Source organism: Corvus moneduloides, chromosome 8 (genome assembly GCF_009650955.1).
Source record: "Corvus moneduloides isolate bCorMon1 chromosome 8, bCorMon1.pri, whole genome shotgun sequence".
In the NCBI taxonomy this organism is placed as follows: domain Eukaryota; kingdom Metazoa; phylum Chordata; class Aves; order Passeriformes; family Corvidae; genus Corvus; species Corvus moneduloides.
Window position 1 is genome coordinate 29,270,681 of NC_045483.1, and position 27,074 is coordinate 29,297,754.

A 27,074-nucleotide genomic window follows, 5' to 3' on the forward strand; every position below is an offset into this window, starting at 1 on the left:
CAATATTAACTTTTGTGCTTCAGCTGTATTCAGTTGTGCTCTTAAAACCTCCAGACATTTCTGTCAAAGGAAAGGTGCCAGGGGTGTTGATTCTGGGTTGCAAAGGAAGGGAAATGACTGAAATGTCTTACCCTGTCTGTCTCACTTTCTCCCCACGTGTAACATTCTGCCCAACAGCAATAAAGCAGCCCTGCTCCAGGCTCAGGAGACCACTGCTCTGAGTTTGGAGAGCAGAGGATTGCTCACCACGGCCAAGAAGCCTTTGCCTCTGGATGAGGAAGACAGGGAAGCTGTCAATCACAGCTTTTAGGGACACTATTTCCATAGTCATCAGCTGCACAGTGCATCAGCTGTTTAACATCTGATGATCACATTGGTAAGGATTAGACACCACGGTAACATAATCTGGTCCACCAAGTAATGAAGAGCACAATTACCCAGGAGAACTACAAGGCAGGAGGATTCATTCCCACTACCTTCCTTCCTTCTTGGGCCTCGGTTAAGGAGGTACCTAAAACATGTGTTTGAGCTTGGAAACCCTGTGCAGTTCTTTCCACCCTCAGAACCCATGAAAATTTCCAAAGGCCATCTTGAAGCTCAAAATAAAACATTAGAGGTTAAAGATTACAAGTGCCTGCCTGCAGTATATTTAAAATGCTCTTACTTCAAACCAGGATTCTCCTCCCTTTTTGATCATAGTTTCAAACTTGAACTTCCATCTACTGAAGTAGGTCAGATTAATTAATGGAGCAGATTTCCTTTCATCTCAAGAACAGCAAACCATTCAAACTATGGGCAAAATACTGACATACAATTAGGACTTACATATTTGCACATGTTGTATTCATTTGGACTTCTGTGGGGAAATAACCTTCTCTAAGTATCTTAAAATGATGATTTTAACTAGTTAATTGCGTAAGAGAACTAATAAATACTCTTCTCAACTGCACTACAGGTGCCATAACACACCTTTAAGAATTAGCAGTGTCAGTCCATGTTCATCTGCAATCAATACATTAAAATGTTTAGCTTTTCTAAGTCTTTTTCCCTCCTCCTTTTCTTTTTTCCTTTAATAACAGTCTCATGCTAAAAGCCTGCCATTTCTGTTGGAGAAAGATAGTTCCAAGAAAAAAATCCACTGTAAGCATAAGCCTAATCTCCCTGTCCCCCCAAATTTTCTGTCTACAGTTCTATCTACATTTTGCACAATGGCTTGAAAAAACATACAAATGAATAGTCAAGAGAAAGGGATACTTATTAGAATTATGACTTTTATTTTTATTCACTAGAGCAACATTGAGGAAAGAATTTTTACATACAGGTTTTTTAATCAACTTTACAAGCAAATTCCAATATACAGTATTTACTCTGGCCTGTGTTAAAAAACCAAAAACAACAAAGCAGATAGCAAGGGTACCTCTTGTTTTAGCTAGTACTGAATTGAAGATTTTGTTACACAGGAATTATATTGGGTTTATGGTGGTGCTTTTACAATTAAGTAGGCAGTGAGCAGCTTTACCACAACAGTGACTGAATTTCCTTGACAGCACAGTTGTAAGATGACTATACTGAGCTCTACCACCAGGGTCACATTAAATCCACTCTGCTCAGAAAAAAGCCCCTGTAACAAGATAAGGAACAGTTACGGAAGCCCAATTCAAGAACTGATTTCCATTTGTACAGCAAGGAAATGTCCATATTAGGAGGATTATGTGCTGTGCAAAACCAGAAATACTTCCCCCCCAACATGCAACCTACCCCAGTATGACACTTTAGAATGTGCATATGGCTGTGACATGCAAACAAAGGAAGTCACGCAAATGGTATTCAGTTTTCAGGCATTGTTACGACAAGTCAGCATTTTGATCAAGGATGAAATGAACTGGACTGACCTATGATGCAGTCTAGTTGTTTTGTCTACTATCACTGCTACAAGATGGAAAGCTGAGGAACCCTTTTTTTTTTGGAACTGTTTTAAAATTGTGTTGTTTCGGATTTTCAGGGCCTTCGTAATTATTTCAAGAAAGTCTGAGAGATAATATTGCACTTTTTTCTCAAAACCATATTCTGGGACCATTATTCTTTAAGAGCTATGCTAGTCCTAGGGAAATCTTGCCATTAGCTTTGATTGGCAGTAGGAAGTTCTAGCTTCAGGGAAGGGGAAGGCAATAATGATCTGGCTGCATCATCAGTGTTAGAATTCCACGGTTAAATTAAAGTCATTGCACAACAAAAACTCAGTACACTATATGAATACTTTTAAACATGCTACAGTGCATATTGATTCTGTGAAAGTGATGTGAAAATACCTTGGAAACAGCAACACTACCGGGGAAATTTGTTTCGAACAAAAGCCACACACAGCAGGAGGCATCTAGATTATTTTAGGCACAACTCCAAGCAATAAAGCTCATTTAAAGTGCAATTCTGTTCTCTTCTTTTGTGTTTATTCACTTGTTAAAATGCGTAATTGCCTCTGTACACACATACTGAACAGTAGTTTAATACTTTTGTGAATATTGCACAAAAGAATGAGAAATCAAAACCAAAAAAAATGGCAATAAATCAGTTTTATAAACCTAAAAAAAAACCCCTGAAGATATCAAATACTTAAATGTATGCATTTTGGATAATCTGCACCAGTACTGATGATATATCTGCACCTTTCATAAGGTAGATATGTTACCTGAAAATACTTACTTAATCCCATTTGACAAGCACTCTCAGTGCCCTCTCATCCATCACTCCCCAAACCCCATCTTTCACCGAGGTGAAGCTTCAAACCTCACTTCACCACTTCTCTCCCAGCTGCCCATCTCCTGACAGCCTTTGCCCGTACTCTGGACTTACTATACGTGCAACAGAGCCTTCCCTGGAAAAGTCTGAAGAGCCCAAACATGCAGGTGTCTTAGAGGGATGCGGGTTAGCAGCTGAACACAAACACAAGCCAGGCTAGCATCTGTCTCATCCATGATCAAATCCTGCTGGCTCCAGCTCAGTGTCTCACTAATCTGTCAGAACAAAATGGGGAAATGCTATAAAAAAGGACTATAATCTACTTATGTTTCTTTAACACATATATACATGCCCATATAAATATAACTTTTTTCTTCTGGAAAGAAAAATTAGGAACTGTCTTTTTAATGAAAACCTTGATCATCTCGATTTTCTTTGCTTAATTTGCTTTGATAATCTCCTTAATTTTCAATAAAGGTGCAGACAGATATCTATACTTTTAAATGTAAACATAAAAATTGAAACATCACTAGATCAGGCTGTCGATACCTCCAGTATAAGAAGCAGAAGATGATGGATCTCTGTCAATAACATTAGGTGAAAATCGTATTTTTACACAAAATCATATACAACTAAGAATAAAATCAGCTTCTCTTCAACGAAAGTAAACTTAAAAAACACACCTTCCATAGAAATCTATATGGACCGGAAAATGAACCAGGAATCTGATCATTCCCTCAGCAGTCTTTAAACTCCTGAGAAACAGTTAGCTGCCAGGAGCTAGTTTTGGGGAATATAAAAAGTCACTTTTATTTTCTTATTTAAAGCAAATACGTACACTAAATGCCATCTGATCCAATGGTTTTCAAGGAAATAAATTATTCCCGGAGCATAATTGTTACTGCAATCTCAAGTTATGGTTTCTGATCCTATACCAACTATAACAATTAACATTATTTGTCTTGTTATGTCTTGCTTTCATTGTCATCGCCTCAGTTCACAGAAAGTCCTGCAGCTCCCTTATTTCGGACTGATATAAGTAGTTCTGAAAAAGAATCTCCCCCTACCCATTTTTCACCCCCAAGCTTTTCATTTTTCCACTTCATCGTCAGTTAAATAAAATTACAGTGTGAGAAATGCAAAATGATTCTAGAACATCAACTATGTACTGAAAACTCAGGTGAGACAACTCTTTTCCTTCACCCAACTGAGGCGTCCATCAGGATAGCCCCAGACAAAGGGCTTATATTATAGAAGCTGAATATTGAATTCATTTATGAAATGTCTACACCCACTCACTTTAATTCTCTCAAAGAAAATACTGTAATATGTCCATGTCCTACAGCCAGAGCCTAGAACAAACTAACACTGTGTTGCATTTTACTGACATTATGTGCTCTTCAGGAACAGATTTTGAGCCAAGTTGTTGCAGCGACCTTCTGCTGCTGATTTTAAAACCGACTCAAGAACAGGAGGAAAAAAATCCCCAACCAGTAACATCCAAGAGAGTCATGGGAAAGAAGGGAAGAATTGGAGATGGGACATAACATCAAACTTCTGAAAAGCTTCTGCTTTCTGGATATGCACACATGTAACTCACATCATTTGTGTCATGGTCCCAGAGTGCACCAAGACTACTTTCAGAAAAAAAAACTTCTCCTAGAGAGCACAAGTAAGTTGATTTTTTTTTTTCTGCTTTATTTCCCCAAAAAGCTCCTTACCACTTATCATGCACTTCTTCAGAAATTAAAAAAAAAAAAAAAAAAAAAAAAAATTTACAAAAAAAACCCCAAAACCAAAATAACACATCTCTGAAAAACTCTTAAAGAGTACCAGCTCTGGATTAGGACATAGTAGGATTGCTCAAGGCAAGTAAGTGGGTTAATTTTTTCCTTTTTTAAAAAATAGTTGCATTTTTAATATAAGTTTTATTCTGTAAAATAGTTTCAAATTCTTACACATATGGCAAAGTTTGTGCAAAATTTCAAGTCAGGTACTTCAGAGCCTTTCAATATTAAACAGAAATCAATAAATACAAGCAGAACAATAAAAGTTTAAAATATTAATTAAAATGCATGTTGTGCAACCTCAACATAGGTGTTCTGGACCCCTTATTCCCAGAGGTTCCCTACTTACCAGTTCCCAAGAGCCTGCATTGGAAGGTTTGGACAAACATCCTTAGCACTGCATTTCAAGAACCTACACAGTAATGTGTCTATTCAACACAATAAAAACATACCACAATCGTTTAACAAACGATGATATTTAAGCGAGAAGATTCATTTCACCCTGTGAAATCTGCCTAATGGCTGTGAACAGTGAAAACGGGATAAATAAAGAACAGAGCAACTTCAGATTACAGCAAAACAAAACAACACAACCCACCCAACCCCTCAGATTAAATAACATTAAATATGTCAGTCTTGAGAGAATGATAAATACAAGGATTTTTGCATAGGCCTCTGGAATACAGAGTCAGAATTATGGCCAATAAAACATCTGCTAGTCAGTCTAATTTTCTACCACTCTGACCTAAGGAGTACTCAGAACCAAGAAGTTAAACAGAACAGCAATTTCATTGTCTAATAACTCAAACAGAGGTAAGAAATAATTTCTGCCATCCTGAAATAGTGCAGTATTCTGGCATTTGTGGTCACCACAGGACTTCAGTATTTGCTTAATGACTAAGATTGCAATACCATCTTTATTACAGACCAACGATAAAATAAAGCACTCTCAAGAGAAACTGCACAGCTCGTAACATCAGCCTCAGAACACGGCAGGATGGAGAATGCAAGCCCTAAAACAGATGCAATTTCGAACAGTGACTTGGGATTTGCAGGCTGCAGGTACAGCAGGCTCCAAGGCAGTCACAACACAGGAAGTGGTTTATGGCATGGCATTGTGCAGTGAGATGTGGGTACGTCCTCAGTGTGTCTTTGTTTTCGGGAGACGGGAATGCCGACCGAAGGCCGTGCTGTCCCCGGAATGCAAACCAGCGGGGTGTGTTTGCACGTTTTCCTTTCTCTGGGCTGGTGGCCTTGGGATGTTAGACTTCAGGGAGGTGTTCTGAGGCTCTGGAGGTACTGGTGTGGATTTCTGACTGCTCACTTGCTTGGATTTAACAAAGGACGTAGTTGGTGGACGAAGTTTAGACACTTTCTGACTCTGTTTACCCTTTAGGTTATCCTGCCCAGATGTTGGCTGTGTCTGAGTTGAACTACTCAGTGGTAGAAGCTCACGTTCCTTGGAAGCAGCGGAATGATCTGCAGATCGTACGAGAACGGCCATGGTAGGAGGCACTAAAGCAGTTGGGGGTTTCGCGATTCTCGAAGTCTTTGGCTGAGAAGCCTGGTTTGTGAATGAGGGTTGACCTTTCACAGATAATCCAGTCTGCACCTCTGGAGCATCAGCTCGTGCAGAGGTCTGAAAGTGGGAACGAGGTGGTAATGTACCTTTCTTATTATCAGCCACCTCTCCAGGGTCTTCAGTGTTTTTGTTTTTCAAATTGTCCAGATAGGATGCATTTTCATCTTTTGTGTTTAACTGTACGCTCGTTAAAGAGTTTCCGTCATCCAGGCTATTTGGGAGAGAGACATTTGCAGCATTTGGATTCTGATCATTTCTATTGTCATGCAGATCTGGTTTAGGATATTCACTGTGGGCCTCGGTATGTGGAGTTTTTATTAGTTTTCCCTGGGCGAGGTCTGTGGAATTGGGAAGGCTGCTGGAAGGCTGTAGTACTTGAGGCTGTTGAAGAGAAAATAATACAAGAATATATTAGGCAGAGAAGACACCAGATACGCTCTGAATCCAACGTGCGCTGACTGGATGCTTGATAAGGGCTGTATATCTGGGTCTTTAAATCAAAACTTTGACTGTGGCCAAACAGGATGGGTCATGGGATGCGCACAAATGGAACTTGTAACTGAAGCGGAAAAAAAATATACCAGCACTGAAATAAACAATAACATACAGACCAAAAAGAAACCGATTGGCTTAAAAAAGAAACATGAAGAAGGCATGGTTGATGGTTTCACCCAAATCTGCAGGACAGCACAAGAATTAACGTCGGTGCAGATCAGTTCTAATGAAGTGCTTAACCCAACGCAACAGCTGTGTCCAGCCTACAGTTCCTACTCACTGCATACTGACCTCAACTATCCCAACCTTTTTACTGCACAGGCAGGAAAGGAGTCTGATGGACCACGTGCATTTAGAGGTTTTTCCCTGCCTTACTGAGGCCAGAAAATCTGATGGAAGTATGTGGTAATCAGGCTACAGACAAAGCTTAGGTAATCTTGAACTGATTTTAAATGGGCTGATAAAGAAGCAGAGTACATGTGAAACTAGAGATCACACACTACTACACTGATAACCACAGGATAAAGGTAACTGTAGAAGATTTTACATTTTTTCAGAACATACAATCTAATCAGACACGCATCGGACAAGAGAATTGCCAGTACCTCTTCTGGGTAATTTCTATTCTCTTTGCTCTGTCCTGTAAAGAGACTTGAAAGATTAATGGTGTACTAGCTTCACAGTACATCCTAGACCTGCAACTTGGATACGGATCTTGGAAGCATTATTAAAAATTCTGCAATTCGTGGCAAACTCCAAAACCTAATACAATTTAAACTACAGTTTTAGCAGGCGTGGATGATTTTTCTCATTTTCTTTACAAAGGAGGGGAACTGAATTACTACAAATTAGTCATCACTCAACTACCTGGATTCTCACCAGTTGACAGATTGCATGTACACAGTAAACAGGCTTATTCTGTTTACTAGTGAAATAGAGCAAATAAAAATGAAGCAATGTTTGTGTTTGGGAGGTTTGACTAAAAGTGTCATTTTAGTCACTCTCCTGAATTATTCACAAGTTGTAAAGAGAAAACCTGTTATTTGTCTGGTCTTTTTAGCTCTTCTTTGAATCAGAGGGAAGAATGCAATGATAGCTGTGCATGCCAGATTCCTGTTAAACTTTTAGGGCCATAGCCCATCTCAGGATTCTTTAGGCTTTTCATCTTTTCCCTGGCAGGATTACTACTGAAAACTGAATCCTCAAAATTCCTCATCAAGAAAAAATTTAATGGTTAATGAGAGGATAATCAAGGTTTCTTGTTCTATTTTTTTTATTTATGAGCAGCTTTTCCCTTTAGAATATAACAGTTCTACATGTAAGGAAAGGGAAAATCTGGATCTGTGACATCACCTATCAGTGATAGACATGGAAGGCAAATATCCTGAACAGTCTGAATATGACTCTTTTGGAAAGAGGGAAAAGATTTTTAAATAAGACAAAGAAGCCTCCAAAATGGTGTCAAATGAGTACCAAACTATTATTCCTTATGTGACCCAAAACTAGTTTAACTTTGTGAATCCTTCTTAACCATACAACCCTACAGGAAAGAAATGCTAAACACAAGGAATAATTCAGTACACTGAGAGGGTTACAGCTTAAATAAAATTAGTCCTCCAGATATTTTTTTCCATTTTCCAGTGTTTATATATGGGTTACAGAAGTTATTACCCTTCCAGTCTAGGAGCTGACAGGCAGATGTTAGCCAAAACGATTTACTGACTTGAGATTTCACCTGCAAAACCGAAACTGCTAATAATGAATGCAAAAACCAAAGCAGTATGTACCCGATTCCCATGCAAATACTACAACAAATAAATCATATTTTCTAATCCTACTTGAAGGAAAAAAAATTAAAACATTTATAGCATACAATATAGTGTCAAATGTGGAAAAATAGTTGTCAGAAAATATTTCCCCCTCAGCTAGGAAGGGTTTTTAAATGTCAGTCTTTGAAAACACAGATAAATATCTAATCTGATCAATAAAAATTCTAACTTAATATCAAATAATTCTAGGTCTACTAAACAACAAAATTAAAAAACTGGTAAGTCACAAAATAAACTAAACTTGTGTGGAAAATGGAGTTAAACATGAACACATCTGAAATACAACAAAGCCATCAAGGTTTCAATAATGCTATTTTGAATTCTTCTGACAAAGACTAGGTAGTATTTGAGCTTTTCCCTCTGGGTAATTTTGCATTTTACATATAAAGATAGCCAGATACATGTTTTCCTCATTATCCTTCATAACCTTAAAAAGTCTAAGCAGCTTATTACTCAGAAAGTTAGCAATTCTGAAGTACAAAATAGCTACGTGCTCAGAATTATGAGGACACTAAAGCTCTGGTATCAGCTTTGCCCAGTTGTTTTAAGTACTGTACTGCTTTCTAATTGTGGATTTCTAGTCAAGGTCTGTCCAATTATCACAACTACAGATTTTAATCTCATCAAATTGCTACATGCATGAACATTCAAGATGACACTGAAAGCAGCAAAATGCCACTTGCAAAATATGCAAGTAACAGTTCACAAGGTACCTAACACTGACAACTGAATTATTGTCACCACATCTCATATCTTTGCCTTAAATACAAGTTTTCCTTTTACAAAGAAAGTCTTGGAAATTCTGACCATATTACAGGTAAAAACAATGAGCCAGCTGAAGGACTGAAGTACTTGTGAATTCCATCACTTGAAGGAGGAGAAATAAAGAAGCCTTCTGCTTTCCAGGCATACTATTTTATTTCGCACAAGTCCTTGATGAAAAAAGGGTTTCATCTACATTGTTTTGAGAGCACTTCTGGAAATATTTCTGGGCTGGGACAGACCATGACTTGGTACAAACTGCCATGCTACCCAGACTTCTATTTATGTCCCATATAGAAACGTGGTAGACAAACACCTGCACTCCTTTGGGATGCTCCTAAAACACGAAGTTGGACTCAAACAATTCAAGTGCAATGTAACTGGAGACAATTAGTTCTCCTCAAACTGGAGTACATTAGACAAAGTGCTCTGTGCACATGCTCCTTTCTGCACAAAGAAACAGATTTTTCTGTACTGGCAAGAGCTTCAAAGCCTTCCAAGTATTGATGTGCTAATCAAAATTACTCAATTCACTCCCTACCTCATTGCTTAAGAGATTTTTGTATTATTTCTCTCAAGTAACACTGGCTGTTACATCATCCAGAGAAAGATGACATCCACGACAAGGATTACTACTACTGCACAGTTATGAAACTACTGAGATTGTACTAGCTTTGTGTTGGAAAACTGAAACATCATGTTGTACTGTTAAACAAGTTAACTGTTAAAGAAGTTAAAAATGTGGTCATGACAGTGATACTCATTCAAAATCTTTAGTTGAAAATCCCCTTCAGTTTTGCTTTGGTTATCTCGATCCCCATCTGGATTCCCTATATAATACCTCCATAGAATGAAATAAAGGCATTTTCTCCCTGCAGTATGTTGAGGAAGGAGGGAAGCGATGCAATGGAAAATCTGAGAACTGCATGCACATCTCCCACAGACATGCATCATGCATAGGGCAAAGAAAAAACCCAACAGTGAAAATGCGTGAGGGGGAGACGGGAATAAATCTGAAGTTGTACTGTACCACGCTTTATCACAGAAGTAATGGACTAACTTCTCAACTCCTTGCCAATGGCATAATGGAAAGCAGAGACAAGAAAAAGACAAGGACAATGATGTCAGAGGACCAAGACAAAACAATGAGCAATTGCCATGACAGAACTGCAACTTTTCCCCATTTCAATTGCAATTACCACATCCCCCATTGGTTTTTAATCTATCTTCAAGAACCAGAGGTAGCAACAGTGTTTAAGTAATGCAGTACAAAAATATTTATGGCAAGACCTGCATTGAATACCTTTGCTCTTACAACTTTAAGGTTTTTAACACAGTTAATCTCTTACACTCCAAATACTGCAACTAGAATTTCTGTGTATTATTACAACAGTATAAATCAAAAATCTTTGCATCCATGCTTATATACATTCAATATCTAACCACGAACAACAAGGTCATAAAAGGCACAGCATTCTATCCTTGGATCATGTTGCCTGTATTTTTAATAACTCATCTTCCTAGCAACTCATGAGTTGGAAGAGAAAACTACCACAGGTTCCTTTTGGAAAGGAGTGGAAGGGAAGGGTCAGAAACCCTGCTTCATAATTCTTTCATTTCCTCATCAGTTGTGCCATCCCTCCTCTCCTTGCCTTGGCACAGGATAAGCCATCATTTCAAACCAAGGCCTGTGCAGACACAGCCCTGCTGAAAGGCTACACCAGACAGCTCTCATTTTCCACCTCTGGAAAACATCAACATTTCACACCTTAAATCTGTAGCATTTGCTAATACCTTCTTTTTGAACTTCATTTTTTTTTTCTTTCCCTTTGATCTAGCTGTATTATATCCATATTTCAACACTGAAATATAGGATTCTGCAGTAGGGAGTATGACTTCAAATAATGACAAAAAACAACCCTAATTTTTTTTAAACTACCATTCACCACCACCATGAGACTAGTAAAATAATTGGTAATGTGGCACAGAGTTACTTTTTTTTCTCCATAGTCTGTACAGAAACTGCAACTTAGAAAATTTTATTTTCTCAAATAAAAATTACTTAAAGTAATAGATACCTAAATCAAGGCAGGTATTTCATCTACAAATATAGATATATGTGCAGCAAGCAGATAAATATGACGATATACAGAATTAAGTTTTGTTTGCAAACATAAATTTAGTTAGGTACAAGAGACATTTCTCTTGTAGTTGAATCTGCAACTACCCAAATTGGGAGGAAAGAATTTTTCTTAAAAGACTTTTCTTCATAAAGCTGAACATTCGTGGAGCAAAAGTAATTACATTAAAAAGACAGTAAAGTAATGATTCCAGGACATTTTTAATAATTTGTCACAGAACTTGCCAGCTAATGCTCTGGAGCAACTTGGTTCTTCTAACACAAACACTTTGTACACCCTCCAAAGAAGCTGTATTGGTCAATAAAGCTTTGGAAACATTTCAGTGCTGAGCAACGTGCCTTTATTTAAAAGAAAATGCATGAAAAAGCATAGCCTGCATCTGATTTATAGTCACTGCATAGAGTAGCTTTCTTCCTGGTGATAATAAGCTGTGTGTCACCTGCTAGAATTGCTTAGATTATCTCTGACTATAATGCTTACATACAAAAAGTCTAAATACTTTTTCCAGGACGTGCACAGTAAGTGGAGATGTAACAACTGCAATGCTTGAATAACAAAGCAGTTTTGATCAGCACTTCTGTGTGGAGAAGCACTTGGGGTAAGGGGCCTAGAGAAGGTGGTGTAATATTCTTGTATTACAATACAAGCTCATGATTGCTTCCTTACCAATGTGTATTCTAAATGTTTGTTTCTAGAGCTGCCTCATTAAAGCTCCAGAACACAAATGGAAAGGGTTTTAATTGTATTGAACAAAGTTTGAGATGTCATCAAAATATATCCTAAAACCAAATGAAAAATAAATGACCATTACACAGGAGTTTAGTTCAAGACACGTGGGAATAACAGAACAAAATTATAAGATTTTTATTCCCAAAATGACAAAATCAATGTACTTTTATCAAAGTGTTTATGAGATGCAAAGTACTGAATTGTTTCCAAGGCTGGTGAAGAAACATGAAATTGATAAATGTGAAAGTATTAAAAATTAATTGTCATTAAAAGTGAAAAACATACATCCAACGTTGAAGTGTGCTGCAGTGCAGTGATATGCTTGCTGACATGGTGACTGGTGCATAGAGAGAAGAACCATAAACCTACACTAGTGTAATATTACCTAGCAGGGATATATTTCCTGTTCTGTACAGCAGGAGGGAAATTATTTTTAGTTGTTTATACACTGTAATATGAACAGTTTACAGATTTATACCCTCATAATCTACAGTGCCTGTAAGTGATCTATGTATCCATCAGCTATCAATAGCACAGTGAAGAAACCTGCAGAATTCACAAGCAGAGATTATATTTTAGCTTCAGGATCCAGAAGTTAGGAAAGAAGTGCTTGACTTCCAAGTCTATACAGAAAACACAACCAGACAAAACCTGAGACCACTTCATGTTTCCATCATCTTCTCTGTCTGTATTATTGCAAAAGAACACTGACATTAGTGTGTCAGGCTGTCCTACACTCAGGGTGATGCCCAGCTCACCACATGTCTCAAAACCCCCTAATGTGGCATTTCATACCAGCTCAAAAACCTGCACACTGAAACCACTGAACCAAGTGGGAAAGAATACTACTAGTGACCATTCCAGTAATGTTCTACTTTACAGAACTCTTCACACAGTGAAGAGGATTTCATTAAAAATGTCTAAGGAACCTCCTAATTTATACTAGATTTTTATTCCCAGTATGGCTCTTTAGAGTAAACCTAGGACTTAAAAGCTAGTGGAACACTCCACTAGTGGAAACTTATTTTCCTAAACAATACATTAGTTATAGTTTAGGTTAACTAGTCAAGGGCCCATTTTCATCTACTTTACTTCCTTTACTAGTACTTCATAGAATGCAATATGCAAAATGCATACTAAAAAATCCAACCTGCTTTAGCAATAAAAGTTTACTGTGGAATCCCAAGTAAGAGGCCACTGTTGTTACTGGAGGAATGAGGTGGAGGCTCAGAAAACTAGCAAGATTAGGAAAGTATTCTTCTTCAGCTAAGCAGCCACTGTGAACGATGTGACACCAGAGGCTCACACATGGCAGCTGGGACACCATCCTCCCATTCTGACTCTCCAGTCACCAAGCCCCAAAACCATAACATTTATATGATCCTCAGGTCTAAAACCGATCTCCTTGAAGTCAGTCTCTTCAATAGGACAGTGAATTACCCAGGCTGTGCTACTGCTGGGCCCTCCACTCAGCAACAGAAGGCACAATCATCAGATTCTGGGGTTCTAAGTTCATTACACACACAGAGTCCCACATCAAACACCACAGAAAAATGAAGCACATCCCTTATTGCACAGAGAAAAGCCCATGAAACAGGCTGTGCATTCCCGATGAGTTGTTTACATGAACATTGTCACAGAAACGTCAAGAGAGTATTTGAAACACAAATCACAAAATGTAAGATTTTTTCTTGTGATGATGCAAGTAAGGATCATCGCAGTGTGCAATACACGTAAGCTTGTTTTCCAAGGTGCAGCTTACTCTTCAGATCTCCATTGGCCCTGGAAATCTTACTTTGTTTCCATAATTTTACTTTTTCCTTTATTTCTTGTCCAAATACACTCTTGAGTTTTGCTAGACAAACACTGTAATTTGCAAATTACAGTACATTTAAAAAATATAACTTTAGTGTTACGAAGTAGTTATATTTCTTCAAACACTTATCTGTTCATAATGCAATACCAAAGCACGAAATAAGACTTACCATTTCTCTATGTCTACGTAAGCATACACTTTTAAAATCAGCAATTGTCTTTTGTTTTGCAGATCGAAGCCAAGTGAACAAATGCATCTTACATCAGCCCACATTGTAGCTAGCACATAAGGAACGTTAATAAACATGCAAGTTGTGCAACAGCCACTTCAATGTAAGAGAAGCCTTTTTACAACAAATACCAAGGGGGTTGGAAAATTAGTTTGAGGGAAGCCATTCTAAAAAGTTAAAACTTTTTGTGAGAGACAACGCAAGTGACACTTTCCCACCAACACTTTTCTGTACGATGCGTTCACGTAAATACGCCCACAGACGCGCGTGCGGACGCATGAGCAAACAGAACACACACATGGACGGGAGAGTGCATCACAGCCACGGAGAACAGGGAAATGCAGCAAGCAAGACTGATGTTAAGACAAGACTGGAAACAAGGGCCTACTCGGGTTTGCCTGAAGAACTGCTGAGGTCTATTGGCATTTAATGACTGTTATAAAGCTATAAGTCGTAGCTGCTCGTACGCTGGCTGAAGGAAGCGTTTGGTTAGCCACAGACTATCGTGTATGCCTGGAGAGAGATCTGCCTGAGAAAGGAGGAGACTACGAGATGAACAGTGCGTGCAAAGGGGAAGCTTCTACTGGAACACGGTGAGGGAGATGAGTGAGAGGTACAGACTCACTCTGTCTGCGGTGCGGTGGAACACTCCGAGGGATGCCCTGGAATGAGCCCTGCCAGGGAGAGAAGGAGGGAGCAGAATACCCACCCTGTGCAGAAAGAGAGAGGGGGAGAAGTATAATAAAAAAAGAGAACAGGGAAAAACAAGACACCAAAAAGCCACACCATTCTTTTTCTTTTTCCCCCAGAAAGGTATCATTATATTTCCCAGTTGTCCTATTTTGTAAAAGCAAATGTTACACACTACCAAATCCCAGATGTCCTAAACTAGTCAGAAATCTTACAAAATACCTCCATTTTTATTCAATATATAAGCACACATTTCTGTCCAAGATAGCCTTTGGGGAAAAGTATAGACGCTGAGCTTTTCATGATAAAAATACATGATAAAATTGTATTTATACAGCTTTCAAATGTATTTTAGAAATGCCTCACCAAGTAGTAGCTTGCTTAGTTCTAATCTACTGAAAAACCAGTCAACTTTAGCTTACAACAAAAAATTTCTAATGCATAGAAACAAATCTTCCAGCAAGTCCTGGTGCTTTAGAGGCCACTTTACTCCAATTTCAACAGTATTATTTATCGTGGTAGAGGAGAGACAACACAAAACTGTTTTCCTTGCACTTTGCTCTTGGAGCTTGAGTCTTCCATGAAAGGATCAGGGAACTGTGCAGATCCATGCTGTGCAGGGTTTGCCTGTCAGAGCTCTCAGATCACCACAAGTGTGACACATTGTGGTTGCTGTGTTCTCAAAACAAGAAAAAGTAATTTTCTTACTGCTTATCCTTTTCCCCACACCCTTACCTTTGCAAATCCAAGCTGCAACTTCCCTCTTAAAAAACACAATCTTGACTTCCTATTTCAGCAGGAGAGGCTTAAGTATTTACAATCCTTTTGCCATTTAAGCAGCTGAAAACTGCTTTTCTAAGTCTAGGAACACTGATACTACAATAATGACTGCCCCACTCCTCCTGACCAACAGCAACTAATTGTGGCTACTCTGTCAGCCAGTAGGCTGAAGGTATCTGAACAACACCTGCCTGACAGAAAACAGGAACCCAGCTTGACCCTCCTCTCCAGATTCTCTACTGCAGATCATACTGCCAGGGCTGGACAAATAAGAAAGTATTTGATTTCCATGCTTCTTGTAAAACAATGTTAAACATCACATTATTTCTAGAAATAAATATTCTGTGTTTGTCTTAGGAGAGTTTTAAACACTTCCCTGATCTTCCAGTCATCCTAATCTAATTAGATTTTATCCACCACTATTCCAGGTTTCAGTACTGCTAAAATGAAACTTAACACAAGGATTTAACCAAGTCTTTGAATTTGCTAGTCAGAACACTCTTAATCTAGAACAGGAAATAAAGAAAAAAAGCCTGACAAGGCTGCTTTACTGTTCTTCAGCAGCTGAGATAGATTTTGCTGCAATAATTGTTTTAAGGGAAAAAATGAAACAAGTTCTTCAGTCTGATTATCTCTAGATGGAGATATTGATTACCTAATGTGTTCTTACAGTCCTTCATCAGTAGTCATTAAGATCACAATTTTTAGACTGTTGAATGGAAGAACTGGAACAGTACTAGCTTCAGTCAAGCAATGGGACAAAATAATATAACATGCTGCATCAACTGAATAGGTATTAAATACATAAATATTCCTGGGAACACGATTAATCCATCAACCAATGACTGATGAGAAAATTATCAAAAGCTTTGGATTTTCATAGCATGGTACAAAAGAACACTACATTTTCCAGGTTTCCTCATATTTCATCCAAAATTGAATCCAGGTAGCAAAACACCAAGAAAAACTCTCTCCCTTCTCTAAACATATCTGAATCTGCACGTAGTAAAAAGCACATTATTACCAGGCACAAGTCTGATTTTGCAGACTTAGCTGAGTTGGCAATGGGCTTTTTCCAGACTTCTTTGAAATTTTTAACACATTAAGAAGGGAGGTGAAAATTTAATATCCTCTCCCTTTTACTCTCTGAAAAGAGAGATTAAGACAAGCACAAGCCATCTGAGCTAGCTAACAGTAAAGACACTATTGTAAAGGCAATGAAATATTTGCATGTCTTGACACGTTCCAGAAATTTTTAAGCATCCATATTAGCACTTCAAAGCACAGCACTAAGTACAGTCTTCTCAATAATTCTTCATACTAGTTTCTCGTTGCTCTGACTGGAGAAGCAAATGAAGAAAGTGCAATAATTTCCTTGAATCTTTTGCCTGCTGAAGTGAACTGGTCTCCAGGCATATTTTAACCCCCTTCTCCCAAATGCTGCAGTTGACATTGCTCCATATAAGTAAGCGTCAAATAAATGTCAGGGGGTTTTTTTGTAATAAATAAATAAATTAATAATAAAAAAAAAAAAACAAACAAGAATTGTTTAATTGTACATCAATAAGGTAATTAAAATCAACATCAATTGAAAAAGTAAGGATCAGGAGATACAGCACTGGGAATTTATTAAGATGAGTGTTATGACTTACACTGATTATACAAATTATAAAGGATGTACCAATCCCATTGATATAGCACATTATGATTTAAGTATCTGCAAATATGCCTGGCTTATGAAAAGATTAATTTTCTTTTAATAGTATTTATTGTACAAAATTCCAGCAAATTTACTAAGCTTTCTCCTTTAATCAACAACTCATATTCATCTCCTATTAGTGAAATGTGTACTGAGGTTCCCAAGAAATCCAAAGAGGAGGAAAAAAGAAACACACCAATAAACACATCTCCTCAGATGATGGTATGTACTCAAAATACACAGATAAAGTGGCAGTCTCCTACTAAAAGTAAGAAACAAGAAAAACCTGAATCACCACTTACTTATTACAATGTCTGTAAAAGTCTCAAGCAAGGAATGCTAGAATTGAAAGACGAGAACATGACTTACCTCAACTTCTATTAAAAAAACCAAACCCAAACAAAAAACATTTGATGAGATTCTTCTGGGTTCTGAAGCAACTTTTTCCACTTAGACTTTAAAATTAGACAGCAGTTGGAACAGTCCCTCCCCACAGCTATTATGTGCATCTAGCCACTACTCTTAAATCCCATTCCTCTTATTTTCAGATACTGGATTTGTGAAACAGCAAAGGCATCCCCAAAGAGAAGGGAATCAGAATTTTAAATCAACATAAGATTCAGGAGTGGAAAAATAAGAGCAGCTGAGATAAAGCAGCCTACAAACCAGAAAGACAAATGTTCTTCAAAGATCCTGATGAATTGTACTATTGCTTTATGTTGTACTAAATGCTTTATGAAGTTCTGACTAACTGCACTGGGAAAATCTGTTGGTTGTTTCTTCTTTTAAATGCTGCTATGAAGCCTAAGGCCAGACTTTTCCATTGTTAGTTATGAGCAGACCTCAACCTTAGAATAAGAAATCACATGAACAAAAGCAATTGCTTCTGCCAGAAAAGGAGAAGCAAAATATTTCTAAGCTACTGCTGCACAGTAATTTTAGTCCAACAGCCAGATATTCCAGCTCTTTTCTCAAGGATACACCAACATGCAAAACTGCTACTGCTTTAAAAAGTCTTTTCTGCTGCAGAAACAAATACAGCAAATATCCTTTTTTTAATCCATTCAACTGAAGCCTCTGAGCACTTCAATGAGGAGAGGATTTTTGCTGCCTCTCACCAAGCACTGCCAGTTGTTTCATACACACTCAGAGCTCCACATCATGAACAAACCCAGAAGGACAGACTTCAATATTAAGGCAAACAAAATGTTTCCGCAGCAGTCTCCTGGCCTAGCACCCAGAAAGAAACCATGAATGAGCAGTTCTGACATGCAATAGTCCTTCTGAAAGTATTCAGATAAAAAACACCACCAACACAGTTTTATGTGCTGGTTTACACTAAACCAACAAGAATTGTTTGTGAAAGGTTCAAAGACCTCTCCTCTGTGTAGTCCCTACATGTCATGCACAGTCACAGCACAAGAGACACGTGCACAACATGACCACCTGGTCCAGCTATGGTTTTGTTTCACCAAGAACGTGTATAAGAACATGAAGCAAACAGCAGACCATTGCACAATGAGAGAAACCAAGGCTGGATATGAAGGTGAACACTGATACAGTGACTGGACCTCAAAACCTGCAAGTTTAAGAGTTGTGGAGCTGACACAGACAGGATGTTTAAGGCTAAGGTGGAAGAAGATACTAAAACCAAAAGGACGACAGCACTCAAAGACAGACAGAAAGGATGACAAAGGTTCATCAAAACAATTGACATGAAAGGCTTTGGAATGACAAACTGGAACAAAATTCAAAAGGGAGGCAAAGAATATCTCAGTGCAAAAGCAGAGAAGATGGAGCAAAGAACAAGACCATGCATGTTCCCATGCAAACTGACAGGTTCTGTTATTCTACCAGAGACAAGAATGAACTTGAACACACATTTAGGCAGCAAAGCTCATTCTCATCACTGGGAGCTGTTACCAAGGGGAAATACCCAGCTTTTACTGTACACTCTATCTACTCTTGCAGGAAGAGCAACCAGGAACTCAGAAGAACTGGTCCTCACAGGCCAGAATCTTCTGCAGGTATCTTGGACCAAATTCAGGGCTTTGTAGTTTGTTTGCTTGTCATTTACTTCTCAGCATCTGCAAACAACCTTTCCAGCCCAAGAAAGCAAATGATTTATCAAAAAAACTTGACTTCTAATCCTCCAAGTCCTAAAAATATCAGTATTTGCTTTACAGAAAGAATGCTGCAAAGCCTGCAAGAGAAGTGTGGCAATAGATGCTCACATTTTTCTTCCTTGTAAGCTGTCCATTAACGTTAATTTCTTCAGGTAATTTTTGTCTTCTTCCAGGGTTTGCTTATTTTCTCCCATGATAGTAAAATCCTAAGACACACTAACTGGAATAAATTCTGTATAGGAGATCTGTAAGAGATCCTTTTAGAAATGTCATGGTCTACCCTGCCAGCAAATACTTGTACAAGCCTTCATCCCAAGGATAGTTAACCAAGAATGGAACACAAACAGTAAGAAGTTACCTAAGCTTTGAGCATGCTGCCAGGACGCTTACAAGAAATACCATGTCACAGACACAGTAGACAGGCAATAGGTAGCTACCTATCATTTTTTAAGAAGCCCAATTGCCAAAACATTTCTTTTCAGCCCCTAGTTTTTATTACGGGAGTACTAAGTTTCAAGGATTAACTTAAAGTTACATAGCTTCCACTTATGTACATATTTACCTTTAAATAGAAAAAAACCCCTGAAAGTACTTCAAAAAACTGTGGTCCCTGAAGAGAACACCACCAGACAAGTTTATAATCACATCAGAATGGGCCATTTTCTAGAAATATTTCATAACAAAGAAACTACGTGAACATGATTTTTAAAAAAGACTATGTTTAATGATACCCACTTTAGTGGCAGAACCATGAAATAATCAGAAATAGCAGCCAGTTCAAATGGCCAGCTGAATAGCAACAAATTGCTGCAATTCATATGGTCTTAAATTCCCAACTGAAACAGCTGATTTCCACTCTCACTGTTCCCTAGTTTATTCTAGCATCTATTCTTTATGACACACTACATTAACAATGTTTGTTAGGCACATTTCAGTAAGCATTTAAAGTATTCCTTGGAACACTAAATCACTGTGTTCCCAGACTGGTACTTACTCCTGAGGAATAAACACATTGTATCAGTTCTGATTTGTATAGAATATGTAGAATTTATAAACAGTCACATTAGTCTTGAAAATTTTGATACCTGAAGCACCTGCCTCATATCCACCATCATTTAAAATGACTGGCAGGTCAACACAAATAGGAAAAAATGAAATAGTTAAATATTCATCAAAATTGAAAACCGTTACCAAGCTGAAAGAAGCAAAAAGTTTATCTGCCTCAAAGGAGCCGTTCTGTCCTTGCCAAGACTTCAATTACAGTTTGGTTTTTAAAAAAAACCCAGCTACTCTATATAAAACCTGATAATTTCATAAACATTAACAACATTTTAGGATTTATATCACATTTAGGACCAATAAACCTGATTTCTCTCAGTCTACATTCTTAGGTCAAGACCATTAAGTTAAACTGAACAAGAATGTTAATAAAGCAAAACAGCTTGTTCAAGAGGGTTTTTGGGATTTTTTTGAGTAGTGAAAATACGTTTTACTTAGGTGTCTCCTCCTATTTATTGTACTCTTACCTCAAGAAAATAAGAGCTGACTGTGTCTCCTTTCTATTGCAAGAGACGTTTTCTGTTATTAGGTTCCTGATCAAAAATTATTTCATACATTTATACTTCTATTAAGCCATGCAAAGAATCATCCAAATGCATGTTAGCAGAGGGAGCATTAAGCCAGAAAGCTGGGGTCTGACCACTAGAACTGAAATTTGGCTGTAACAGCCAGACCATTGTCCTACTTGAAGAAATCCCACATTAAGGAGTTCCTGTTTCTGTTGGCTGATAGAAAGCCTGTAACCTACAAATACGCACGTGAAGACATTGAAAAGACCCCAAAACATTCTGCTCCAAACTTTCGAGCTATCAAAAGCTCCTGAAAAGCAGCATAGTTTCAATATTTGTCAATATTTCATGAATTTTCCTAAGTCCTTTATTAACTTCATGAGAAACTTTGCACGTGGATGAACATACTGAGATGTTTACATTGTGCATGTAGTGACCATATGTCCAGAAATGTGTGTATCATACACATATATCCACACACCCAACCATGAATACAGCAGAGGTTCCTTCATCTCTTCTTACAGATACTGTCCCTTAACCCAAACTTCCTCCTGACAATAAAATGTCTTTTTAACAAAACTGCAATGTAACTTAGAAGAAATATATGGGCCAACCTGACCAAAACAGACAATTGTGCTGAGTGACTCCTTGTGCTCAAGACAGCAATGCAAATTTCCCATCTTCTCCAATATCTTTGTCTTGTCAATTCACACCACAAGTTGCACAAACTAAAACTTGTGTAGTTAGCAACTAACTTCCCATGATTATTAGACTGTTTCTGAAGCCATTTGAAAAGTGAGCTAGAAAAAAAGGAACATGGAAACAACAGCCACTAACCTGGGAAACAGGATCAATGCACAAAGACATCAAATGAACAACACACACATGAAATTAAAACTTGGGAAAAAGAAACAATGCAAGGGCTCAGAAGCTTCAAAGCAAAAGGAGAAGAAACAAACGAGATGAACAAAGACATTACATGTACATGGGGGAGCAGAGGTGTCAAAGCAAACCAAAAGCTACTTCAGGTTATTATCTTTTGACACTGGGTTCTTTATCAGACAGAAAGAAGGAGGTTGGAAAACAGGGATAAGGCTGTTTGCCAGTAACTGGTGAACACACAGCACGGTGGTGTTTCTGCCCTAGTGCTATATATTTAAAAGAGCGATTTTAGAAGGATAACGGGTCATTTTTCTTTACTACAAGCTTACTCAAGTAACATCAGGTAGGATAAAAACAAAGAAACAAAAAAACTAAAACCCATTTTTAACCTTTTAATAAAATCTCCTAGGGTTTCTAGCTAGAGCAGTAGATTCAAAATCCAAATGCTATTTGCTGGTGACTAACAAAAGCCTTGTTTAGCATTCAAAGGTAATTTCTTCTTAATATATAATATCAAATATGTTTTCCCTCCCCCATCTTAAGTATTCTATTGGTGTTCCATGAAGAATATGAATTTTACATAGTGGAAACAAATGTGATCCATGCAACAACATATGGGAATGAAGATGTCTTTTGTCAAAGTGATTTTCACACAATAATTTTTTTAAATGAGTCAAGTTATTAAAATAAATTATAAAAAAATAATAAGAAGAAACATTAAACAATATTAACTTTTGCTTTTACACTTATGCACCGAAATTTAGAATATACTGTTGCTTTTCCTCAACAAATATGAGAACATCAACAATGAAAGTTTGACCAGGAAAAAACCCAAAGAGACACCTATGACTTTGAAATCAGGATATAAGAAAATATCTTAAGTACAATTAGATATACAGTTTGGATTGACTGTAACTTAAATACTGCAAATGGTGATTATTTAAAGAGAAGGCTTCTGAAGTTTAATTATTTATTTTTAAAGAAATGTGTGTAATATTTGTTTACATAATAGGGCTGCAAAAGAAGGCAAGGGTTGCACAGCAGGAAGGACACTACTCACACACAGCACAGAATCTCCTGAACAAGGCTGACTTGTGTGAGAGCCAAGGTTACAGAAGGGGGGAATGAAAGGCAGAAGGAGGTACCCAAGCAGGAAGGGCCCACTTTACTCACAGAACTCCTCCTCCAGGAGGTTTGTGTGAATTTATCGGCACACGCGCGTGCTGCCCCCAGAGGTTTTTGACTGTCCTTCTGGCAGTTACATCTAGTGGCCTTAATCACCCCCAAAAAGAGAAAAAGAAACAAGAATTAGTTAGAAATTAACCAGTTAAGCCTCTTGACAAGTACAGTCAAGGCCCAGTGTCCAAATACCAAGCATTACTTGACTGTAGAGCGCAATATGATTAAACTGTAGAAAACTACTATTCATTTAACTGCTGCTTTTCCCAAAGGATACTGAGAAGCAATCCAGAATAAATATTGACTTCGGAAAGAGTTTTTGTTCCACTTAAATTTCTGAAGCACTATGTTCTTCAAGTCATCTTTCAATCATTACAAATACAAGTTTTACCCATCTCTACAGCAGAGTTCTTTTGCTGCACCAGTTACAGGTTACTCCAGTAATCAGGTACATGACTGAGCAGGAAAGGAGAAACTTCCTTCTAGGAATCTTTGAAGCCTGATGGTTAAGAGACTAAGTGTACCAAAAAACCAACACTTACTGCAAAATGCTAACAAACAAGGTAATTTGGTTTGGTATGCTGTGATGTGGAATTCTGCAGTTTAAACAGCACAGCAGAATGCCAGATCTTCATCTTTCAGCTCTGTTTTAGAGGGAATGTTCCCAAACCAGAGAGGAAGAGAATGAAGGTCACAGCTCAGTTTTAGTGCACACACCCACAAAAGCACATGCTAAATGTTTCATTAGAGATTATGGTCACACAGTACTGTCTCCAGCTATGATAAATATACATGGTGTGCACCTCTTGGCATCTCATCTACCCTGCCTGTAGGATCTTGTTGTGGCTTGAAATGGCTTGAAAATGTGGGGCTACCTTACAAGAACTGTCACAGCAGGTGAATTTACCAGAACCAAATGCAAAGACACACATGGCAAAATCCAAACTCAGACCAAGAGCAAAACTTTAAAAGACACACACGATTTTTGCTTGAGGCCTTGTGTCTCCCTGAACCTAATTTACGATGAAAGTGCCCCCATAACTTCTCCTTAGTTAGAAAATTTAATCTGACTATTCGACTTGTTTTGCATTGTTTCCTAAAAAAAAAAAAACCAATCCACTTAGAATATTATCTTCCTCAGCTTTAAATTTTATGGTGCAATTCTTTATTAAGCTAATGGATATTAGAGGAAAGAAGGGGGAGGAAAAAAAACTAACAAAAACTTTAAGCAGAATGATAGGCCCAATACTTGTTCATTTTTAAAATACTTTAAATGTAGCCTTATCTTTTCCTCACTGTTATTTTTGAGCAGTTTCTGTAACTTTGTGTTCAAAACTGTTGTGGAAATTAAATACATTCAACATCATTATAAACATCCTTGCTTTGTGCCACACAAAATCATGACCAGATTATGGAATTAAAGATCCCAGGAGAACAACTGGGAACCCAAACCTACCTTTGTTATAGTGAAAGCGCAGGAAAAAAATCAGCTGTCTAAGCTCTCTTAAAGCCTTCATCAGTACTGCCTATTGAAGTTCTGCTCTGCAGGGCACACCTGGGATTTTGCTAAACATTTAGGATTATACTTACAAGCTGCTGTTCTAATTGGTTGATTGTTTCATCCTTTTTCTTCAGTTCATCTTTAAGCTGCCTGATCTCGTTCAGCAGATCATCCATCTGCAACAGAACAGTGGTTTTCTGTAAGGACTGCACTGATCTAAATCAACATCTCTCCAGGATATATGACATTTGGCATGCCTGGAGGGCTGGGAGTGACACAGCACATGCTTTCCTCCTCCTATTCACACAGAGAGAGGGGCTGCAGGCACATAGAATAAAGAGTGAAGAAACTTCACCAAAAGTCTCTTTAAGAGAGGCCAAATTCAGCTGACCCACTAAATTTCCAGGGTAAGTAAATCAGCTGCATTTTTGAAACAGTAATTCATCTGTTGTGCAAACAAGTGACATATGTAGATGAACATGCCCAGTGAGCAAACACTACCTACAGTCCTCTTTATCAACAACAAAAATTACTGAACTCAGAACAGGCATTAGGTTTTAAGTGTTCTTCATCTTCAAGAAGTATTTATAACCTTGTTATATCTTCAGTAAGCACTGTTTCCCTCCCATAAATACAGAATTGGTGATCTTTATATCATGATTTTACAATAAGAGCCAAGCAAAGCTACAAAACCTTACCACCACAGAAAACACAACGTTACAAGTCTGTGACTATAAAAGATGATCCCATTTGGAATATCCGTTGGGGTTTGTTCTGCCTTTAATACCTGTTCTAAAACAAGAAACTTGCCACTGACTTTGTGGGGTTCACCTATGTTAGCATTTAAACAAAGAAAGAAGCAAGAAGCAGTACTTCAGTAACACACAAGCTTTGGGTGTGTTTTCTAAACATAAGCAGGTTTGTACCTCTTATTCTTTAGAGTCAATCAATGTCATTTACCTTAAAAGTTGACTCAGGTTCTTGTGGTTCTGGACTTGATGGAACTGAGAATGTGATGTCCTGGAGTGACACATTTTCATCATTCTACCAGGGGACAGAAACAAGAATACAAGCTTGAATTACTTGTTCAAACAGCATGTTTCCTTTTTCCCCCCATAGGAAAGCCTCCCTTGCTGCAGCCTGTGTACAGAGCCCAAGTAAGGGCCATGCTAGAGACACCTACACTGAATTTCCATAACTTGGATAGAACGCTACATCTCACAGATTTTTGGCACTGTTTCAGTTTGGGTTTTGTTGTTTCTTGGGCTTTTATATAAATAGACTGTTAATTTTGAGAACAGTCAAGTTTACATTGTCCAGCACCCAGCTGTATTCAGTTCTCAAGTAGCTGCTTGTCCCTTCTAGGCCCACGGCCAGCAAGTGAAAGACTGATGAAGCAGCAGTTTACACTTGACATTATGGACAAGTTCTAACAGAGTGCTTTGAAATAATTTGCACAATAATACCATAAAAACACAAACATTATTTAGTTCACAACATTTCTAAAATGCTAGAGGAAAAGTGCAGCAATGAGAATCCTAGAATTACTTACAGTTTAACAAATTATTTTTTGTATATTTATATTGTATTTTATATTTATCTTATACTCCCCAATAACAAATTTCACCAACATTTTATTTTAAGCAATGATTCAAACAAATACACACACTCAGAAGTAAAGCTACAGATGGTCACAGTTACAACTGTGAAATAGTCATCATGGGAATGGGCAAAAATACAAAACAAGACAAACTATTTCAAGCAAAAGTATCTTGCATGGCTTTTCAAAGCTCTGTACCTCCAGTATACCTTTTACTGCTATTAAAATGCAGGGAAGTGGAGCAATAAGAGATTCCACAACAGCAGATTAAGACCTAATTGCAAACAAGTTTAGTATGTCACACACTCCCTGGTGATACAAATCAGTACTCCAGGCCTGGGCTACGCCTGACTCATTCACCAGCAAAGCAGGAACAGAGGTCATCTGCAGCAATTCCCTCACCACTGTCATAATTACCTGAGTAAACATGTAGAGAACACAGGACAGCTGGAAAAGGAACAGTTCTAACATTTATCAGTAGGAACTCAAGCCTCCATTTGAACACATGCTAGGATTAATCTATGAAATGTCTTGTGCTTTTTGTTTCTTGCTCATCATATTGCTAAAATGAAACAGGGCCAATCAGCAAAATAGAGATATCCTTGTACAAAAAAGAAATTAGAATTACCAAAAAGATTATAGACTTAGCAAAGCAAATGCAACTGGTTATATGCATATGCTATTTTTGGCAGGCTAGAAATACTAAGAAGTATACCAAGATATCAAATTTGGGAAACTTGGAGAGTATATATACTTGAAAACTTTAAGTAAAGATAAAATAAACTTTATAACGGTATCACCACATTGCACGTCACAACAAGCAATATAAAAAACTACCTCTAACATTTTTACAATAGCAGAACACATTATTTATTTTAGTATAATCACTAATTCAGAGCAGTGGCAAGTTTACCAGGGTCTACTGAATTTTTACCAAGGTCTA

The 27,074-nt window shown here is 37.8% G+C and overlaps 1 protein-coding gene across 8 annotated transcripts in view; it reads right to left on the reverse strand.

Annotated features, from left to right (window-relative positions):
• Window positions 1-1,251: 1,251 nt before the first annotated feature.
• Window positions 1,252-27,074, reverse strand: part of CCSER2 (coiled-coil serine rich protein 2) — a 61,746-nt gene continuing 35,923 nt past the window's right edge. For 2 of the 8 annotated variants that reach the window (XM_032115504.1, XM_032115502.1), the window contains exons 8-13: window positions 25,492-25,575; window positions 24,621-24,707; window positions 23,025-23,123; window positions 14,732-14,816; window positions 10,222-10,261; window positions 6,365-6,486 (exon numbers count right to left, since the gene is read on the reverse strand). In XM_032115504.1, the coding sequence (XP_031971395.1) occupies window positions 6,423-6,486; window positions 10,222-10,261; window positions 14,732-14,816; window positions 23,025-23,123; window positions 24,621-24,707; window positions 25,492-25,575 (459 nt within the window). In that variant the 3' untranslated portion in view covers window positions 6,365-6,422. Of the gene's footprint in view, window positions 6,487-10,221; window positions 10,262-14,731; window positions 14,817-23,024; window positions 23,124-24,620; window positions 24,708-25,491; window positions 25,576-27,074 lie in introns of all 8 variants that reach the window. The other 6 variants (XM_032115505.1, XM_032115503.1, XM_032115501.1 and 3 more) reach the window with 3 other exon arrangements.